Raw genomic sequence first — 18,278 nt, 5'->3', positions numbered from 1 at the left:
GGCGCCAACCTACTTCTGCAAGTCCAATCTTGAGTTTTCTTCCGGGACCTGGCCCGTCACTGGGTGCAGGAACGTGTTCCGCCTTTCATTGTGGCTGCAAGGCACAGCGATGGGGGAGCAGGGTTAGTGCTGTGGGGGGACCCATGGCACTGCTGCCCTGAGAGCCAAGGAGAAGGATGGGGTCCGAGGGTGCACAGAAACCCGGTGAGGTGCCGAGCTTCCGCTGAGCCCCGGCACGGAGCACAGCTCCGCACCTCCTCTGCAAACCTACGTGCAACAGCTCCAGCCATCCCCACTACCCCCCTAAATAAATCCCTTTGCTTTTAGCACCGTATTTCCTGCTCCAGCACCAGGGCTTTGTTGTGCATCTTGTACTCTTCGCACCACTCTTTGCTGGTGACCCAAAGTGTGGAGAGGGACCCCCAAAAGCCCCCTGTGCAGCCCCTGGATTTGCAGCACTGTCGGGTGACCGCTTCCCTTGCTCCCCCCGCTCATCCACACGCTTCATAATCCGCACAGCAAATTTCATCTGCATTTCCCAGACAGCGTTTGCCTCGCCAAGAGCCGAAATGAGGTCTCCGATGGCTGAGACCTCATTACTTCTGCTGGACACATCACACGGCGTCGGCTGCCGCGTGGTGAGACATTATCATAACCCCCCCGGCTGTCAGCACAAATCGCTGCAGAGGCAGCAGCCGTGGCCCGTCCCAAAGCGACATCCTCAACGTCACATCCTCTGCTCCGGCTGGCTGATTTCAGAGCCATTTGCCAAAATATCTGGAGCCAGGCTAAGAACAGGGTCACAAAGCGCCGGGCCCCGCTGCTGACAGCCCTCGTCGGGGGCATGGGTGGAGGTGGGGGACTCTCAGCAGAACCCCCAGCAGGGTTTTTGCAGCTGGCTGTCCCCAAAATGCAGCCAGGCCAGTGAAAGGATGCTGCCTCCTGTCGGGCCATGCTCACCAGCTGGGCGCTGCCACCTCCGCACCCCGAATGCTGCAATGAGGATGAGATACCCGAGCACCGCCCCGACACAAAAATCTGCCACGATTTCATGGCAGCAGAGACAAAGAGTTAATGTCTTGGAGAGAAAAAAAAAAACATCAGCAACCGAAGCACCCAGGAGTTGGGTGAGATCTTGGACCAAGCCCAGAGCTGCCCGGTGAAGAGCATCAGCTACGGGGTGAGATGCACGGAGTGCTCCAAAAACCTCTCTGCTTTGGAGAGCCCCCCTGAAGAAGCGACCCCATGTCCAGGCTCCGGGCTCCATCCTGGGGTGTTTGCTTTGCACCAAGGGGTGCCAAGGACCCCGTCTTGGTGACAGCCCCCAGCAAGTGCCAGGCACCAGGACACGGGTGCCCCCTGGCCACCCACGATGTCAACACAGAAACAGCCTGGCACACTGCTGGAGTGCTGAGTGTCAGCAAAGAAGGGGAAGTTTGAGCAAGAAAACAGCTGCCAAGACCATCCCATCCACGCACGCATCGCCCTGAAGCTGGGCTCCAGCCAGGCTCAGCCGATATTAACTGCTTTCTGCCAAAAAAAAGCCCTGCGAGGAGCTGCTCCCCCTTGCAGGTCCCAGCCTGGCCCCGCACCCTGCTCTGCCCCCCTCCGCCTGCTCTCCCCCTTGCTGGGGGTCACCTTAAAACCCTTTGCAAGGCGCCCACACCCCGCAGCGAGGGGCAGCACCTGCTCCCCTGGCACAAGGCTTTTCTGTGCCGTGACCGCATCTGCTGTGAGTTCGCTGAGGTGGCAGCGTCCCCGTTTTGTGCTCTCTGCTCCGAGGGCACCAAAGGAGCTTTCTGCCACAGGGTCTGGAGCTGCTTCGGGTCCCTTTGCCCCCTGCGGAAGGCTTTGGAGAGCCACGCCACCACGGCAGTGATGGGGCAGGTCGCGGGGAGGGTGCAAACACGGAGCGAGCAGCACCCCGAACGCCCCAGCCCTGCCAAGCCGGGGCTGCGCGGAGCCACCAGTGCAGCCAAGCCCCTGCTGGGGACGTCCCCTGGGTCCCCAGCCCTGCCCACCACTGCGGGTTTCTCTACCTGCAAGCTGAGCTCTCCCCCAGCCCAAGGTGCCCACCTGACTTTGCAGCCCCCCAAAGCGCTTTACAGCCCCCACGGATCCTCCTTGCACCAACCCAGGCACCTCTGCCCCTTCCCCAGGCTGCTCCCACCCCCAGACCCGGCGTTCCCTCGGGGTCATGGGGGCAGCTCCTTAACCCCCCGCCCGGAGCAGCTGCCTCTGCTGACCCCGCTCCAGAAACTCCCGAGTTCACCTCGCCTCCCCAGCACTGCAATGCAGCACTCGCTGCCCGGACCGAGGTGCCCCCAGCCACCGCCACCACGCCAGCACCCCCCGGAGGGGTCCTACCTCACCCTCCTGTCCGCCCGAAACTTCAGCATGGTGCCGGGGCGCTGCGGGCTCAGCGCCGGCTGCCGGCTCCCACCATGGCAGCGGCGGGCGAGGGGGGTCCCGTGCCGCCCACCGCCCGGTTAGAGCGCACGTGCCATGGGCACCGCACGGGCAGGGGGACGCTGACGACGTGTGACGGGGCTCGATGTCCTCTCCCGGCAGTGCCATTCCCCCGAGCCCTGCGCTGGTGGCATCGGCGTTGCCCACGGTGGCAGCGGCGGGGCTCGCGGCCGCTGCGGTGGGTGCTGGCAGCCCCGGTGCAGCGCGGGTTGGCGAGCCCCGGAGCGCGGCAGGCAGCCGGCAGGCGATGACAGGGACAAACAGCTCCCGCTCGCGTCCCCACGCAGAGGAGAGGCGAAGGGCAGCGCTGCACACGCCGCCTCCCCCAGCCCAGGTGCAGCGTTGGGGAGCGGCGAGCATGCAGGAGAAGGGCGAGCGGGGCAGGGTGGGGGCTGCTGGTCCCTGTCCCCCCCTTCTCCCAGCACCGAGCAGCGCAGGGGGTGCTGCCTGAGGACGGGAGGGTGCCGCGGGGAGGAAGTCGCTGAGCCGGTGCTGCTGCTGCTGCCCTGCATTCCCTGGCTGCATCCCTATCCCTTCCCCCTGCTTCTGTCCCCAAACCCTCCCCGCTCCCCCTCCTCGCTGTGCCTCCATCTCTTTCCAGGTCACCCCAGGGAACAGGACCAGCACCAGCACCGACCACCGCCGTACGACCCAGCAGCTGCAGGGGGGGGACGGGGCCCTGCAGGGTGCCAGCACCGGGGCTCCGGCACCCCCAGCCGGGGTCTGGGGAGCCCTCAGCACCCCAGCAGGTGAAGGAAGGGAGCCCAGAGGGCAGGACTGGGGGTGACCGGCCCTCCTCCTGGGCACGGCGCTTTGAAAAGGCGATGCAAATGCATTACGGCCGTTATGATAATACGCTGAAATGTCAGCGCTGCCTTCCCTCCCCTCCAAAGAAAGCTCCAAAGAAGGAAGCGGAGCGCAGCAAGCCAGCTGGCCTCCATCACGCCTCGTCCCTGCTCCGCCACAGCCCCGGGACCACCTCGGGACACCAGCGCAGCCCGACGCACCGCTCAGCACCGCTCAGCCCGGCGCCAGCACCATTGCATCATTCACCTGCTCCTCCCCAAATCCAGGACCTGGAGCCGCAGCCTGCCTCATCGGTCAGCCCAGGGTGAGCTGGGACAATGCCAGTGCCCAGCCTCAGTGCTCGGGGATGCTCCCACCGCTCCGTGGCCAGCACAAGCGGTCCCTGTCCCTGCCAGGGGGCCGGGAACCACGTCACCAGCACTGCCAGAGGATGTGCCAATGCAGCTGGGATTACAGCTCCCGAAGCAGCCACACGCACCTGTTTGGGGCACCCTGAGCCAAAGCTGCTCTCAGAGGCGTGGAGGAGCCGAGCGGTGCGGCCGCTGCTCCCCTTGCTGGCATCCTGCAGGTGTGAGGAGAAACCTGCCCGCTGCAGTGCCCAAGGGCAGTGCCAGCCGTGTGCCTGCCCCTGGGGGTGGCCGTCCCCACGTCCTCGCAGCAGCTCCCCAAACCCCGCCACCCGCGGTCAAGGTCCCCCAACGGCCCATGGACGCGTGCCAGCCCACCGCCGCGCACCAAACCTGGGGCTCACCCAACAGCAGTGCCAACAGGAGACACAAATATCCCCTCTCCCCGCCACGCCGGGGTTTCACCTCCTGCCCCATCCCCGGTTCCACCAAGGGCTGCGCAGAGCGGTGCAGAGCCGCGCTCAGGGGTGACTCCAGCAGCTTTTAACCCGGGTTCAACCCTGGCTTTGCCAGCTTGCAGCAGGCGCCATCCCCCCTGCCCAGCTGGGCTATTTCACACTGAGCGGTGCCTGGGGGTGGTCATGGACACGGTCCCCCTGCAGCAAAGAAAGCAGACACGCTCCCGAGCTCTGAACAGCAACTCCAGGGTGGGAGCTCCCCCAGACCTCCCAGGAGATAAGAGCTGGGGCTTTTCCTTGGGGTTAACATCAAAGAAAAACCCTCCAAAATCTCCCCTTGATTTTTCTCAAAGGTAGGGAGCAAGGGAAGGGAATAAACGCAGTAACTGGAGAACAAACTTTGACTGGGTGCTGCTGTTCTTCCCCCTCCCCAAAGTTAAAGTTTGCTGAGCGCAGGGAGGACAACTCCACCCTTTCCCCAGGGGGAAAACCCTTCTGGCTCACCGGTGCCCTTCCTGCGACCGTGAAGGTCACCGCTCCCTAGCGCTTGCAAACAAGGGCTGCGACGCGTCCAGGAGCAAAACCTGAGGACCCTGCGGTGGCCGAGGCTCTGTGTGGGTGCATCCCTTGCTGGCATCGCCCTTCAGTGTGAGCAGCACCGGGCACAACCCAGCCACGCAGAGGCAGGGAAGAGGCAGGCGATGACAGCCTGCACCTGCAGGCAGGAACCACGGGCGGCTGGGCTGGCTGGCTCTGCCTGGCGGTGCAGGCACGGGGCACACTCACCAGCAGCTGGCTGGCTTCCTGGCAGGGTTTTTTTCCTGGAATTTCTCTGCAGCCCATCCCTTTCCTCCCCAGCTGCCTGCCCAGGGTGGTCAGGACCCTTCCTCGCCCATAGCACAGGGTGTGAGGCCCCTCTCCATTGTTTTTTTTTTTTTTTGTGTGTGTGCACAGGGCTCCACATCCACATCAGTGCCTTGTCTGCTCTGCAGCAAGTGTGCAGGGGCTCAGGGGATGTGTGACCCCCTCTTGCGCTGCTTGCATGCAGTGGGAGAGCTCCTTGCAGCACGCCCAGCAAGCTGGATACACCAGGGTGTAAAAAGCATGCTGAGGGCTGGAGCTGAGCACAGGGAGAGCCCTCTCCAAGCTGATCCCAAATCCCTGTGGTGCTCGGCAGACATGCTCAAGGGATCTGCTCCCTCAGTGAGGCCATCCCCACGGCGTCGGGGCTGCAGGCTCTTATCTGCACAGGCAGGGAGCAGGAGGGGAACGCAGCCTCTCCGCCCAGCCACAGGAGCCTGCCAAGCGCTAAATCTAGAGCAGAGCTGCGGGGAGGGGGTCCCCGACCCCCCTCCTCTCCACTGGGCCTACAGAGGCCGGGCTCAACCCCTCTGAGCGCTCCCAGCCGGCTAAAAACATCCCCCAGCTCCCAGGCTGGCTGCGCGCCACAGGGAACAGAGCACCTTGTCCTCCCACGCCCCAACCCGAATTTCAGCTCCGCACGCGTCTCCACACCCCCTGGCCCCTGCCCCGCGGAGGGGCCCGGTGTAAATCTGGAGGAGCCACACACGGAGGGGCCCGGTGTAAATCTGAAGGAGCCACACTCGGTTCCGAGAGCGGCTCGGGGGCGAGCATCCAGGCTGCTCCCAAGCGAGAGGGGCTCGCGTGGCTCCGAGCCAAACACGCCCTGCGTTTTGGCCTCCTTCCTCTGTTTTTCTAGCCCTTTCTTCACCTCTCCCTCTCCTCCTGAGCCACATCCCTCTCCTCCGACCGAGGCTGGGTTGAGCCCTTGAAATCTGTTTTCTCCTAGGAAGCAGTGAGCTGCAGCACCCGTGGCGTCACCCCGTCACCCATGGGCACCCTGCACGGAGGTGGGGGAGCAAACCCACCCCCTCGACTTGCAAGGGGAGCCCAGGGCAGGAGCAAAAGGCTTTAGGAGCAAAGCACCTAGAAATGCGCCAAGAAACGAAGCCTTTCTTCTCTCCTTTGTGGCCCCATCACGCAGCCAGGAGCACAAAGGAGAGGCTTTGTCTGAGAGGAATCGGTGACACTCGGGGAAGATTTATTTTCCCCCAAGCAGTAATAAAGCAGACTCTCCGTGCACATGGAGCTGCCCTGCTCGGGGCACGGGGTGCAGAGGGCTGGCTGCGCGGGCTCTGCTCTGTGCGTCGGCCAGTGTGGCTTTTCCTCGGGATGCAACAGAAATGAAATAATGATAAAAAAAAATTGAATTCTGCAGGCGCAGCAGTGTCCCTGCAGCCAGGGGACGAGTGCCAGCGGCTCGGCTCCTCCGCTGCCTCTGCACGGGGAGAGGCCGGGGGAAGGCAGCGGGATGGGGCCGCCACGCGGCTCCTGCTCGCTGCCGAGAGCAGGGGGGGCAGCCTGCAGCCATTCCACACCCCCCCCCCGAGCTGATCCAAGTGGGATAAAAGAGGGACGTGCGTGCTCCCAGCGTCCTGTGCCAGCCCCAGCCCAGCCAGCGGCCCGGGTCACAACCCCGTGGGAGGGGAGGCAGCGCAAGCGGACAGGAATTCGGCTGAACAAATGGAAGAGCGGGGACTCGCCGGCCAGGAGCAAAGCTGATGGGGAGAAGTTTGGGAATTGCTGCTCTCAGCGTTTCTGAATTCCCCCGTGCTCACAAGAGTTATGTGCGAGGCTGGCTAGCTCGGGGCCCTGGGGATAGGGAGAGAGGGGACGGCGGTGAAAAGGGACAAGGCTTTGGGGATAAGAGGAGACGGAGGTAAAGATGGGAGGGCAAAGCTCCATGACCCCCCAGCCTGCCCTACCACCACGGGCTCAGCAGAGCATGGAAATGCCAGCGCTGCGGTGAGAGCAGCCCCTGGGGAGAAAGCTCCTCGTGGGTGCTCACAAACCAGCTCTCGGTGCGTGGCCACGCGCGGAGCTTCCTTCCCTGCCCACCACCACGCTGCCAGCTGGCCGGCACCCCGCACCGACGCGCACGGCTCCGCGCGCCGCCGGCTTTTCCTCCGTAACCGAATCCGTGCCCTAATCCCAGCCCCGCCGCCCAGCTGAGCAAGCGTTTCCGGCACTGCCGAGGCGGGGATGGGGGCAAGCAGCCAGCGCAGCCCCCACGCTAATGACAACGAGCTCCCGGTCCCGCTGCTCCTGGCTCGGCACCGGGACGCATCCGAGCGGTGCCTGCATCCCCCCTTCCCGCAGGCACAGTCCTGCCCTGCTCCCCATCCATTTCTGGGGTGCACCAGGGGGGGTAAACACAAGGATTAATTTTGTTTTCTGCCCTATTCTGAGCCAGGCACTTCTGAAAAGTGTTCTCCAAGAGAGGTGGCCACCACGTGCTTAGGGTGGCTTCAGCCCTTTGGCACCCCCTGACCGTGCAGCGATGCTGGGCAGGAAGGGAGGCCGAGCAGCCCCAGGAGGGAGGGTGCCAGCACCCATCCACTCTGCCACCTCGCCCCGGTGACAAACCTCACACGTCAGCTGCCACCAGGGCGCCCAGGCGGGGAGCACCGCGGCTCAGCACCCGCCGCCGCCCAGAGCTTCCCCAGGCGGAGCAGGCGGCACCCGCGGGGGGGGCTCAGCACCCCCTGCACCTCAGGAGGGCTCTGGGGTGAGCCGCCACACCGAGGCCAGGCCAGGCTTTACCCGTGGCTCCTGCAAACACACCCTCGCAATAAATCTCCGCGCAAGTCCCCTGGGAGACGTGAGCGGAGGGAAGGCACAAAGCCTGAGCTGGATCGCGCCCGCAGGACCAGGGCTGCCGCGCAGGGCTGGCAGAGCCTGGGCAAAGTCCCCTGCATGAGGACGGCGGCTCCTGCGCACCCACGGCCCGCGGGGTGGCCCTGTGTCACCCAGCCCCGTGTGGGACGTCACCGGTGCCACGCAGAGGAGTGCCGGGGGCCCTGATGGGGACGTCCCCATGGCTGGGGTCCGAGGGTCCCTGCTGGGGGTTGGAGGGAGGCAGAGCCCCCTGGCAGGGGCAGAAGAAGCCCCCAGCAGCCTCAGCACTGCTGGATGGCTGGGAGCACGGGGAAGTCAGGGGATTTCCAGAGAACAAAGCGGCTGCTGGCAGCCAGCATCGCCTGCGGCGGGGGGGAGCTGTCCTCCCCTCCTGGCCCAGGGAGAGGAGTCCGGCAGAAGCAGGGCAGTTTGTGTTTTATCTCCCTGGAAACTCCAGTTCCAGGGCCAAAAGGGAGAGGCAAAGGCATCGCCCAGAGGGACAGCCCGGCCGAAACGCGGCGCTGCGGGAGAAGCAGGGCTCGGTGCGGGCGCAGCACCGACAGCACCCATGGGGTGACGCATGGGGAGCGTCACGGCGGGGTGACAGCAGTGACCTGAGCTTGGGGCAGGGCAGAAGGCAGCTCCGTGTCCTGACAGTGCCAGGTGCATTGCCCTGCTTCAACCACATCGCTCCTCTCTATCTTCTCAGGGTGCACACCGCCAGGTCCCCAGAGCCCCCCACGCCCCTAGGATGGGGCAACTCTCCTCCAATGCCACCAGCCCAGCATACTTCCCAGCCCTGGGGGGGTGTCTGCCAGCCCAGAGCCGACCCAGCAGGGGTCAGAGGGGATGACAGCGGTCGCATGGATAGATGCAATTGCCCACCCAGGCACTCGGGGCAGGGGGCCGGGGCGTGCTGCTGGCATACCGAGTGGCACCGCGGCAGGCACCGAGAGGCACAGGCAGGCACCGGCATGGGCGAGTGGCCACGAGACATCAAGAGCATTTACCGGCTCAGGAGGCAATCCTTCAGCCTCCCCCACACAAACCACGGCGTCCTACAAACCTGGAATTGCTCTGGCTCTGCAGACCTCCCACCTCCCTCAGCCCGGGCTGGGGACACAGCAGGGACCAGGGTCACCGCTTGGGGCCCAGCTCGGTGCTGCGGACAGACCCAGGGGACACATCACCTCCTGGCACCCCCTCCGCCAAACTGATGCACGAACATGGCCGCAGAGCTGCACGCCAGCCCCAGCCCCGGAGGATTTAAAGCCCTCTCCAAGCCCTTTACCAAACCACTTCCAGCGTGCAGAAATACCTGTCTCAAGCAATCGCCAGCACGAGGCAGCAAAACAAACCAGAGCCGAGCCCCTCCTCGGGCAGGTCAGGTCATGAGCAGGGGATTACGGCACTGGCACCGGGGAAATCCTTTGGGGCCAGATCCTCAGCACCCGCTTCAGCCGACGCATGCAGAAATCACGACAGCATCCCGACAGTGACGGGCACAGCGGCACTTCGCCTGTCACCCCGCCGGCTGCCCTCAGTCCCTGGCCACAGACAATGGTCCACGTGTGCCACCGGGGCTCAGCGCCAGCACTGCACACACGCACCGGTGTCACCGCATTCACCGGAGTCACCGCGCGTCCATGCCGCTTGCCGAAGCCGGCGGCTCTGTGCTGCCGGTGGGTGGTTTTCTGCCGAGCCCTGGGGACCGCGGTCGGTATCAATCATTAACAGCCACCTCAGCCCCGGCAGCCTTAACCCCATCAGCACCGCGTTGCTCCGGGCCCGGCGTGGGCAGGCAGCCTTGACTCACGCTGGACACGGTGCCCCGAAAGTCCCTGGCATGTCACCACACCGCTGACACTGGGGATGCAGAGGGGCTCCCGAGGGGCTCTGCACCCCCAGGGACGTGTGGTCACCCCCGCAGCACTGACCAGCTTCGTGCACACCCTTCCTCTCATCTCCCCGCTTTGCAAACGGACACAGCTGCACTGGGGGGGTTGCGAAGTCCTGTCTCTGTGCTCCCCAAACTGCTCCATATCCCCATGCAGTGCTGTTTGTCCCCGTGCAGCCCTGAGGGCCGTATCCTGCCTCTGCACCCAGCTCAGCCGGCAGCAGCCATCACACAGGACCAGACCCTGCAACTCTCAGCACCCCGACGAGCAGTACAGCACGGCAGGGAGGGGGATGAGGCTCATCCATCCCCTCCTCACTGCTGGGACTGGGGATGGAGAGGTCCCGGAGCTCCGCGAGCAGCATTTCCAAGGAAATCCGGTGGTTGTAGCTTCATCTGAGCGTGTTTACAGCCCAGCCGCAGCTCCTGGCTCCCGCAGCCATGCCGGGGCCAGCCCAGCTCCCGGGGCTGCTGCGCGGGGCGAGCAGCTGGGGCTGCTGGCCGAGGGGACACGATGCCAGCACCCACGGGGGCAGGAACAGAGCACCCAACACACTGCCAGGACGGTCATGCTGTGCAGCACGCAGCTGGAAGAGCAGAGCCAGAACCATCCCCGTGGCTCCGTGCTGGGAAGGGCGCTTGTCCCTGTTAGCAGACGCCACCATCTGCAGTAAGGACCGGGCACGTTGTCGGGGACAGGGTTAACCCAGCACGGCAGGGACATCTCCTCCCTGCACGGACTCCCCAGGCAGGGGGGAGAGGACAGACACACGTCCCCCCCTCCCACCACTGGCTGTTACCTGACCTGTGAGCAGCTGAATGATTAACCTTGTGCCATACTGTCAGCAGCGGCCCCGAGCACCCCGTGCCAGGCCCCGGCGCACCAACACCTCACACTTGGCTTGATACAGCCACCGCATCCCCCTGCGACCCCAAAATGGCACAGAAGAAGCACAACCCCTGGAGGAGACCCCCCAGTGCAAGGGGCCTGCTGCACCTCCGTCCCCATCCCCGTCTCTCCCCTTTGCCTGGGATAATGAAGCAATGACCCCTGCGCCCAGCCCATGCTGCCCAGCGCCGGCACAGCCCCGCTCCCACTCCGTGGCTCTGCAGGTACTCACAGCCCCCCCGGCACAGCAGCACACGGCTCAGGGTTTCAGACACCGACACGCAGCGAATTTCGGCTTCTCCAGCAGCTCAGCCCCGGCTGCGGCCCCGGGGGTGTCCGAGCTGCGAGTGCTCAGAAATAGCCTTGGCCAAACATCTGCACGGCACCACCCTGCGCAGGCTGGAAAGCGGAGGGCTGCTGGAGGGACGGTTTTAATCAAGATATAAGCCCATCAAATGGCTAAAAAAAAACCACAGACAGGAGTGAGCTGTAAATAAGCGCAGATGCAGCGGCTGATAAGATCTGCCTGCAGCGGGGCTCGGCTGCCCCGCGCCTGCGAAGTGCGCGGCCCCTTTGCATATGGGCAGGGCTTTGGATTTCCCGTTCCCGGGGCAGCAGACCCTGTGCCAGGCTGACTGCTCCCATCACGCTGCTTTGCACCCAAATGTTCATGGCTGCCTCCGGGTGGGAGCTGCCTCCTCCCCTGGACCTGACAGGAGCCCCTGGCACCCACCCCACCTGGGACACCCGCTCACCCACAGGTACGGAGCCCGTCTGGCCAGGGAAGCATGCATGGGGTGGCCCCACGAGCACCCCCACAAGATGCGAAGCCACCAGCTCCTTGAGAACACCTCGAGCTGTCAGTATTTCGAGGGTGCAATGCCCCCAGCTGTGATACAGGGTGCAGGAAGCGTCCCACCCGTTGCCAGCAGTGGGTTTTGAGGGCTCTGCCCTTGGGTGCTGCTCTTCCCACTCTTGTGGTGCAGCACGAGCACAGCGAGCGGGCTGAGCCCCAGCCTGGGGGCAGTCAGACCCGGTAGGTTTTTCCATTCCCCACAGAAACTCTTGATTATTTTTGTCTAAATTATAAACTCTCTACTGTTGCCTGTCGGATCCCCCAGAGACCCCTCAATTAGGGAAAATCACTCGGGTGCACGAGCAGAGGGCGTGCTCAGATGGATGCAAGTCACCCCTGCAGCACTCCAGGGTGCTGGGGGCACGATGTGGTGCATCACTGTGCTAATGCTGCTGCTGCCAGCTGCTGGGCCACGCTGCCACCACTGCAGCCCTGCATGGCCTTGGTGCATCACCCGTCCTCGCTCCTCCTGCAGAAGGGAGGGCGGGTGCTTCCCACACATATTTGGGTTTGGGGAGGCTTTGGGCTACGAGGCTGCCACCCCTCTGCCTCATCCCCAGCTCGCGGGCTGCACCAAGCCGCTGCCAGCCCTCCGAGTGACTCACGGGCTGCTCTGCGCCCAGACCGCCCGCAGTCAAGCCCCGACGCATTCGGCGCATTCCTGGCATAGCCGGCTGTGCCGGGCCGGCGCAGCACCGAGCCCCACACCTGCCGCAGCGGTGAGGCGGGGTGGAGGCCGGCAGCGCGCTCGGATCTCTGCAAACAGGCCCACGTGCCCCTGGGCTTCACCACGCTCTGCCCGCCGCGACACGGCCACGTGGCCCCGCGGGGATTTACCCCGAGCAGGAGCAGGTCAGGGCCTCGGTGCCTCCCGTGCCATTGGGTTGCCATCGTGTGCCACCCGACAGCCTCCTCAGCAGCGGTGTGATTGCTGTCCCGGTTGCCTTCCTCGTGCAAAGCCCTGCTTCCCTTATGTTCTTGCAGGTGCGATGAAAGAATACGGGGAAACTCGCTGTTTTTAGGTCTCATCCTGTGCCTCCGCAAGCCCCAGAACAGTTTGTAACCGTGCTGTGACGCAAGAACGCACGCGTGGCGGTTGTGCAAGTGCATTGCGCCAAACAACTCCCAAGGACAGTGCGGGCAGCAGCACCAGGCTGCCGGGCCCCACGCGGGGTGGCCGAGGCTCTCTGTCCCTGCAGGCACCCACAGCCTGGCTCACAGCTGTGGGGAGCATCCTGCAAGCTCTATGTGGGTGCCAGCGTGTCTGCAATGCTCAGAGCAGCCCAAATTGCTCCCAGTGCCAAGGAACAGCCACCGCAGGAGCAGAGCGTGGCACCTCTGGCACGGCAGCACCTGCTGCACGTCCTGGTGCTGCCACCCTGTCACCGCCAGCCCCAAGCCCCCGAGACGGCTGCGCATGCGTCCGTACTGCCAGCCCCTGAGCACAAGCAGGGCAGGAACCAAAGGTTCCCCAAACCTGGCGGTTTGTTTATAAACAAACAGATTTCAGACCAAACCAAACACACAGAGCCAGGCTCGGGATCGGCTCTGCTTGCCAAGCTCACCCCTGCGGTGGCTGTCCTCTGCAGGGACACGGGGCTGGCTGGTGGCAGAGCCATCCTGGCATGGGGGGACACGGGGGACATCACCAGCTGCCCTGCCCGTGCATCACCAGAGCAGAGAAATCAGGGCGCTCTGAGCAAACCCCAGCGGCCCCACAATCTGCAGCAAAACGAGGCACCTCCCGCTGCTGATAAGTCTCCGGCACAGCCATCGGGGACTGCCAGACCCCTGGGATGGGAGAAGGGCCCATGGAGAGCGATCCTTCTCCCATCCATCAGTGGAGGAAGCAGTGCTCCGGCACAGCTCCGACAGGCAGGTTGGGCTGGACGCCCTCGGTTCCTATCAACACTGGTGAGAGCTCACCCGTCACCGCTGTGGCGCAGCCTGCAGGTGATACAATACCAGGCTCGTTGCGTATCCAGCCATTAACCTCCTCCACAAACCATTAAACGCCCGGGGAGCCTGGGGTTCAGCCCTGCCGTTGCCACCAGGACCGGCCCAGCAGCGGTGCCGGTGCTTTGGGATGGCCGGGCCCCGGTTTATTGCTATCTCCAGCCCACCACGCCCCGGTGTCCCAGGGCCGTGGCTGGGGCAGGCGGGCACAGCCTGCTGGTGAATCACAGCTGGTTCCCAGCACCTCGACCACATCCTCATCAGTGCTCGCAGCTGGCCCCGGGGACAGCTGCAGGGGGAAAAGCAAGAAATCTGCCAGGGAAAAGCAAAGGGAGCCTCAAACACTTTCTACCCCTGCGGACCGGACCCTCAGAATCTCCCACGTTGGTGCAAAGGCAGCACAAGGCCGAGCTGTCCCCCTCTGCCACCAAACAGCCCTTCCCTTGTCACCCTCCCGCTGCCACCCCCGCAGCAGAGCGACCGCCGCGGGCGGGTTTTGCAGCTCTGCAGAACGGGATCTTCCCCTGAATGAAGTTTAGTCACCACGGGATGTTTCCAATTGGAAACCAGGACAGTTCCAGGCTGAAGGCGAGCCAGCTTTCCACTTCCCAGAAATCCCATTTGCAAGCGAGCCTCTTGCCAGTTCCCCTTTCTCCCCCGGCATCGAGTAAATAAACACAGCGCCGGCCCTCCCCGCGCCGAGGCGGGGAGATGCAGCGCTCCGGGCTCCGTCTGCAGCCCTGAACAGCCTCCATCCCCATCCTGGGGAGGCTTTGAGACTGCTCTCGGCCCCAAGCAGGGGGTGACAGCCTGGCAGGGACCTCGGTGCCCTTAGCCGTGCCCGGGGAGGGAAGCAGGAGGGATGGGATCACCGAGCTGGGGCTGGAGCCGGCGGTTGCGCAGCCTGGATGCATCCCGTGGCACCGCACCTGCCCGCAGCATCCCCCGGGGGAGTTGCATCAGGTTTCATCTTTGTCCCAGTCGAGATGAGCCAGCCTGGTTATTGCTCTCTATAAGGAACTGCTTTGCTCCAGGGAGACAGTGCTGGGAAGAGCCCAGAGGCTTGTGCCGAGTTTCCAGAGGGCAGAGATGGGCCGATACGGGTGGGAAGAGCAGCCAGGCGCCCACCTTCACCTCGAGGCAGCCCAGCAGCTCCTGCTTCTCATGGCTTTGTGTCCGTGGTGGATTCTCTACAGCTTCAGGAACAGATAAAAAAAACTGCGCTGAAAGAGAAGCCGTTCGTGCTCCTCCGTGCTGCTGCGCGGAGCCACAGCTCTGCTCACGCCCCACTGCCTGCTCCCTCCTGGTAGGACCATGCGTGCAGATTGCTGTCCCCAGATAAATCTGGCTGAAATTTGTGGACCTAGAGGTGAGGAAGTCACTGCGAATCAAGGGATTGAACTGGGAGGTTTGGATTTAACGCCCCAGGAGACCAGTAAGTGGAAGAAAGCCAGCCGTGCCCTTGGCTTGCACAGATGGACTGTCCCCCTCTGTGTGTCACTCCTGCCCCAGCAGGACGGAGCAGGTTCCGTGCAGGGACAACAGAGCTGACATCCCAGCGATGTGTTGCACCGGCCATTGTCAGGAGCTGCTAATGATCCTTCCTTGTCACAGAATTAATTAATTAGTGGCCCTGCGGCACTAGGACGGAGCGAAGGACGTGCCCGCCAGGAGGAGGGAGCGCTCTGCTCCAGACCAGAGCCCGGTCTTTGACCTGCAGCATGCTGTCAGCAGGGGAGCAGCAGGGGAGGAAGGAGCAGGATGGTGCCAGGATCAGGCCCAGCTGTGATCCCACCACCCTCCAGCACTGCAGAGCAGCGGGGAGACTGCTCCCACCTCCAGGACATCCCCACGCGTGGCTGGGAGCAGCTGGATGGAAACCACAGCCATCCTGCACTGCCCGGCAGCAGCACCCACCTTGCTGGTGGATGCTTCCTGCCTTATCTTGAGGGTGTCGGAGATAGGAGGAGAGACACGGTGACAGCTCGGTCACCTGCTCCAAAACACAACGCGCTGCCACAGCCCTGGAAGCAGATTCGCTGCCACACACAACCCAGCTGCTCCTGGGCAGACACGGAAAAGTGGGACGGGTCTCGGCGCAAATCACCACATCCCTGGCCACGCACACCCAAGGGGGAGCCCAGCAGCTGAGGAGGGGATTATTACCCCCAAATGGCTCAGCTCTGAGCAGGGTCTGGCTCTTGCCAGGCTTCAGAGCGTGACGCAGAGCATAGGCACAACCCTTCCCAGCCCGGCATGCGCAACGAACCGCCACCGGGGCAGGATCCCTGCCCGCATCCTGGCTGGAAGCGGAGCCGTGTGTACGCACAGTGTGCCCGGCCCTCTCAGCTGCTTCTGCCCCACTCCCAGCCCTGCCAACCTTATCGGTGCTGCCACACCTTCCCTGCAGCTCCCCACAAGGCTTAGGTTTAACTCCTGGCAGAGTGCAGCCGGGCTTTCCCGCGCACACCGGTGCCGTGCCGTGCCCGGCGGGACGCACTGCCAGCCCATGGGCACGCTGCCTCCGACTTGCTGATATTTGGGGCTACGTTTGCCAACCCTCTCCCTACAAACCCCCACCTCATATGTACCCACCGGTGTCAGCTCCGAGCCCCTCCAGTGCTGCTCGAGCAGCTCTGCAGCCGTCCTCCTCGCTGGTGCCCCGCAGCAGCGCAGACCCCTCCGGCACCCCAGCCCTAGGGGGCTCTTCCTCCATCCCCAGGCCCCCAAACCCTCCAAACTCAAACCAGACTCTGAGGGCAGAGCACCCCTGGCCGGCTCACCCTACCTGCTCACCGGGAGCCGTGGTGCTGGCGTGGGGAGGGCGGTGGGAGCGGTGCCGAGGTGGGGAGCCCTGGGGAAGGCAGGGAAGGGGGAAGCAGCAGCCGTCTCGGAGAGCCGCCACGTCCAAACGCTGCAAGGACTGATAAGCGAGGGCTGAAATCTGAGACTGCAGGTTGGCTGCCTCGTATATAAACAGGCGCTCGCACACACACACACCCCCGTGCGCGCCGGCTCTCACGCCACTCCCGCCTGCTCCTGGCCACGCCAGGCGCTCGCCAGCCCTCCGCTGGGGATGGCCGCGCCATCGAGCCCCCGCCAATGCTGCCCGAGCCCTCCGCCGCCAGTCCTGGCCCCAAAGGTGCTGGCTCAGGCTCAAAGCAGAGCCTGGCGCTGGTTTATGTCATGCTTCAGATGTGTTTTCATTCCTCAGGCAGCTCTGCCACTGGGCTCCGCGCTCACGTCTCGGTGTGTCTTGGGGAAGGGGCAGGGACTTTGCGGTGGGCACTGGCTGGGCACCGCCTGCCTGCATGCCAAAATCGGCAGCAGGGGAAAAGCGAACGGTACATTTTTAACCTCATACTACAGGACAGAGGGGCTCGGCACTGTGCTGGATAAACATAGGGGGTGCCCTTGCCCTTGGTCACGAGCAATTTTGCATCCCTCATTTGGTTGAGCCAGGCAGCAATGCCATATGCTTGTGCCATGACTGCTCTGGTGCCATAGAGCTCATGGTTCACCCTTGGGGTCAGTGCCCATGAGTGTCCCCACTGCTTGGTGCCCTCAGCAAACCCTCCGCTTGCCAGGGCTTCTGTGGCCAATAACCGGAGCGCGGCCATCCTGTGCCACTGCGGGACTTCCTCGTGCCAGCGCCACCACGGCCGTGCTTCCTGCAGCAGGAGGAAACTCCTGAGAAGACAAAACCCTGCCCTGTTTTTCCCAATTCTCCAGGCTCACCTGCAGCCCAGAACTGGGGCAGCCACATACCATCGGCGAGGCTGGGCTGCACGCGCGGCTGCTTGCTTCATCCCTGCACCTGCCTGCGGGGCGAGCGGGAGCTGGGCTGTGCCGTGCACCCCGCTTGGGGACGTGGGGCTGGTCCTGCGCATTACCCTGGGGAAAAGGGAGTCCCAAGGCTGCTCTGCCTGCTGGGGGAGAAGCTGATCCTTGGCACGGAGAGGTTCTTTGTGGCCAAAACCATGGCGACCCCACCATCACGCGACTGCGCATGGCATCCCTGTGCCAGGAGCACGGTGCTGAGCAGGGGGCACGAGCCCAGCGCAGGTTTTTCCTGTGCTCCCCAAGCTCGTGGGGCTGGATCCAGCTGAGGATTCTCTGTCGCGGGTGTAACGAACCCAAAGGAGCCCTGAGCCAGCTTCCCCGCCCCGGTTGCGCAAGCGGCCGCGGGCGCTGCTGCGGCGCAAACAAAAACAGCCTGTTTACGAGCAGGCAGCACGAGGGCCCGGCTGCGCGCGGGGAGCGCCCCACAACCTGCCTCCTCCTCTCCCATCGCCCCACCTGATCGTGGAGACGTGCTGGTCCCTGCTCCGCCACCAGATCCCATACACCCAGCACCCTGCGCACCCAGCACCCTGTGCCGTTCCTCCCAGGGCAGGGCCACCCCTCGCCCCAGCAGCCCCCCACCGAAGCACTGCCGCGGCGCAGGGCACCAGGACCCATCCCCGCACAGCACCCTGACCCCAGGATCTTGTGACAATTCTTTGGGAGAGCAAATTTGCCTTTGGAGCACTCAGCTTGCGCTGGGCACGATGGGGATGAGACGGCCTCGGGCAGGGATTTAATTCCCAGGGCCACTCCACGGGACTTTGACCCTGGCTGAAGGGTTGGGGTGGATTTTTTGGGGAATTTTCTTTTGCTTAAAGAGAACAAGAGATGGGGTTGAACCTTGTGCACCCTTCCCGTCCCCGGAGTTTCTGTGCTGCACAACCAAAGGAGCATCTTCCCCCCAGCGGGTGGGAGCTGCTTCGTGCTCCCGGTCACCAGAGAGCCAAAACCTGGGGGACCCTCACCGGTACCCCGGCCACCGAGGGGGGCTCAGCCCCCCATGCCCGTGCTGCATGCCCAGCACCAGCACACACAGCATCGATTCCCCCAGCCA

At 64.1% G+C, this 18,278-nt stretch overlaps 1 protein-coding gene across 21 annotated transcripts in view; it reads right to left on the bottom strand.

Moving 5' to 3' along the window:
* PLEKHA6 (pleckstrin homology domain containing A6) overlaps positions 1-18,278 on the bottom strand; it is a 48,765-nt gene that overhangs the window by 17,097 nt on the left and 13,390 nt on the right. For 16 of the 21 annotated variants that reach the window (XM_040535951.1, XM_040535950.1, XM_040535949.1 and 13 more), the window contains one exon: positions 14-94. In XM_040535951.1, the coding sequence (XP_040391885.1) occupies positions 14-94 (81 nt within the window). Of the gene's footprint in view, positions 1-13; positions 95-2,367; positions 2,392-10,798; positions 11,135-13,348; positions 13,468-16,166; positions 16,329-18,278 lie in introns of those variants that run through there. The other 5 variants (XM_040535954.1, XM_040535965.1, XM_040535969.1 and 2 more) reach the window with 5 other exon arrangements.

This window comes from Cygnus olor, chromosome 24, assembly GCF_009769625.2.
Source record: "Cygnus olor isolate bCygOlo1 chromosome 24, bCygOlo1.pri.v2, whole genome shotgun sequence".
In the NCBI taxonomy this organism is placed as follows: Eukaryota; Metazoa; Chordata; class Aves; order Anseriformes; family Anatidae; genus Cygnus; species Cygnus olor.
This window is presented reverse-complemented; position numbering and strand designations above follow the sequence as displayed.